The 2535-nt window shown below is 47.5% G+C and overlaps 1 protein-coding gene across 1 annotated transcript in view; it reads right to left on the bottom strand.

The window, feature by feature from the left end:
* WFDC8 (WAP four-disulfide core domain 8) overlaps window positions 1-2201 on the bottom strand; it is a 7398-nt gene extending 5197 nt beyond the window's left edge. Inside the window, exons 1-2 of the mRNA XM_014458020.1 lie at window positions 2149-2201; window positions 1895-2004 (exon numbers count right to left, since the gene is read on the bottom strand). Coding sequence (XP_014313506.1) covers window positions 1895-2004; window positions 2149-2201 — 163 coding nt within the window. The remainder of the gene's footprint in view (window positions 1-1894; window positions 2005-2148) is intronic.
* Window positions 2202-2535: the final 334 nt, after the last annotated feature.

Genomic DNA, 2535 nt, shown 5'->3' with positions numbered 1-2535 from the left:
AGTCCTTAAAAAGAAGAGGGGTTTTTCCCCCCATAATTAGTATAGAAGAAAAGGCCATAAAGATTCAAACTATAACACAAATCCATTATGCTATTCATAGCTTTGAAGCTGGAGGAGGCTCAGTGCCAAGGAATGAGGGTGGACTCTAGAAGATGACAGCCAGTAAGGAAACCTCGGTTTGCAATGGCAAGAAAAGGATTCTGCTAACATCCAGCGATCTTGGGAGAGTCCCAGAAGACAACAGCAGCCTTGCTGACACCGTGATTTCAGCCTGGTCAGAACCTGAGCACAGGGTCCTCCTTCCTCCTACAGGTAACTGGTTATGCAGCAACAATGCTTAATTTTGCTTCATGCTCATTACTTCTCCAGTGGAACCTGACCAGAGAGGCAGGATCCTTTTAAACAATCCCAACTGTGAGTCTTGGAACTATAGATGTTGAGAATTTCAAACACCATAATAATCATTAGCATCAACCTTCTAATTTCATAGGTTTAAAAACAATAAGATCAGAGTAGATAACAGTGAATTAGGGGGAGGTCTGGGACTTCTAATCCATGGCTCACTCCAGAGGATCCCACATCTCCCCTAAGGACTGGCCACTGAGACTTAGAATATTTCCCACTATATTTCTTACCTCTCAGTCCACCCTTAATATTCCTCCAAGGATAGCCTGAAGCTAAGAAGAGCATATGGTTCCCAACCTGCAGTGCACAACAAAATCATCTGTGCATCATTTAGCAAATATAGACCGAGAACTGAATCAGAATGTCTAGAAAGCGAGGCCCAGGGACTCAGATTTTTCAAGTTGCTAGGTAATCCTGGAGCAGCCAGCTGGGCACCATGATGTAGGCTAGTAATTGGGAACCAGTGTTCTAGGTTTGGGCACAGAGTTAAGCAAATCACACAGAACACCTCCAAAGAGGTAAAGATGCATAAAAACCTTGGGATTATGAAGACAAACTTCCCCTCTCACTAGTGCTGACTCCAGCCAGTTCTTCCTGCTCCCTGTTTTGGGGGCTATTGAAACCTTTGTTGGGGTTTCAGTCATGGTAGCCTCTTACCCCACTTTCAGCTTGATCTCTCACTTAGAATCCTCCTTCCTCCGTCAGCCCTTCTCAGCCACTTACCTTGTGTGTACAGTTTCCATTGTGATACACACCCCAGGGGCTCCTCTGCTGTTACTGGGGATGGTCCCCAAAGTTCTGGTCTCAGCCCTCTCCTGTCATTACTTGACACGTACTTCCCAGATGACCACGTCCATTCCCGTGACAATCCCAACTGTGATTCCCAGACCTCTCCTCTCTTCCAGGCTAAGGCACTTATATCCAACCACCTAGGGACAATGGCATTTGAGCCTCTCATAAGCACCTCTGTTGCAAGATGTTTAAAAAGAGCCAGTGTCTCCCGGTGCCAAAACCGTGCCTTTTGTCTGTTCCCATTTTGACATTTGGCAGCAATAGTCCCCATGAAATAAGCTCCTCCCTTTCCATCAGCCTAGCATCCTATCAGTCATGGACTTGGCTCGATTCAATCTCCTAACTCTCCAACCCCCTCCCTTCTCCCTCTTTACTATGACTTCCTCTGACCTTCCTTTCTTAACTATTCCAACAGCCTCCTCACTGGTCCTCTGCCCTCCGGCTCTTATCTAGTGACTGATAATTAATTTTTTAAGATTAAACTTGGAAAAAACACATATCGGGAAAAGTTAGGGAAATAATTTTCAGGGAGCAGGTGAGGGAAGGATCTGAAGGGCCCAAAGTGGGTGAGTAGGACTTGTTCTCTGAAACCACAGTGGAAGTGGCTTCATCCAACGTAAGTCCTTGCCTCACGCCTAACCCTCAGCCCCTGAGAATGCCTGCTTAGGATGAGCAGCTACAGCTTTTCGGAACCCACGTCTGATTCTTTGGCGAGGCGCCGCAAATGTCAGCTCCAACGAGAGGGAGAGAAGCAGCAGGAGAGCCCTGCTCCTCCTGGAGACGGTGGCGGTGTGGCGAGGAAGGGGCCTGTGTGGGATGAGAAGAGGGGCAGGGGTTAGGCACAAACCAGAGAGAGACACAAAGCACATGCAGATGAACCTTAGAAATAATCCACCAGTTCCCTTAGTTTACAGATTTAAAAACTGAGAATCATAATGGAGAAGGGCTTGCCTCTGGTCACATGGCAAGTAGGACAGGACCTTCAGTCCCAGGACCCTCCCCATGGTCCCACACTCTTCCGTGGTACAGTATGTGATCTACCCAGACACTTGCCCATTGTCTCACTCTGGGTGAGAGGCCACATGTGAATGATCACAGTGATTCGTCTGGAGCAGTTGCAAGGCTAGTTTGCCCACAGTCACTCCTGGGGCAATCCCAGGCACTAAGGAGCACTTTTCTTTGTACCGCTCATGACAAGAAACTGAGATTTTCAGGAGAGCCTGGGCATATGGCCCTCCATCTTAGGAGGAAAAATGATCCCAGATGACCTGGGGGTAACAAAAGGATCCCTTTTATTCCTTCTGGTGTTATCCAAGCCTGGGAACATGTGATCTAGAC

This window comes from Myotis lucifugus, unplaced genomic scaffold (genome assembly GCF_000147115.1).
Source record: "Myotis lucifugus unplaced genomic scaffold, Myoluc2.0 scaffold_90, whole genome shotgun sequence".
Classification (NCBI taxonomy): domain Eukaryota; kingdom Metazoa; phylum Chordata; class Mammalia; order Chiroptera; family Vespertilionidae; genus Myotis; species Myotis lucifugus.
Note: the sequence above shows the minus strand (reverse complement) of the source record. Positions and strands in the feature narration are given on the sequence as shown.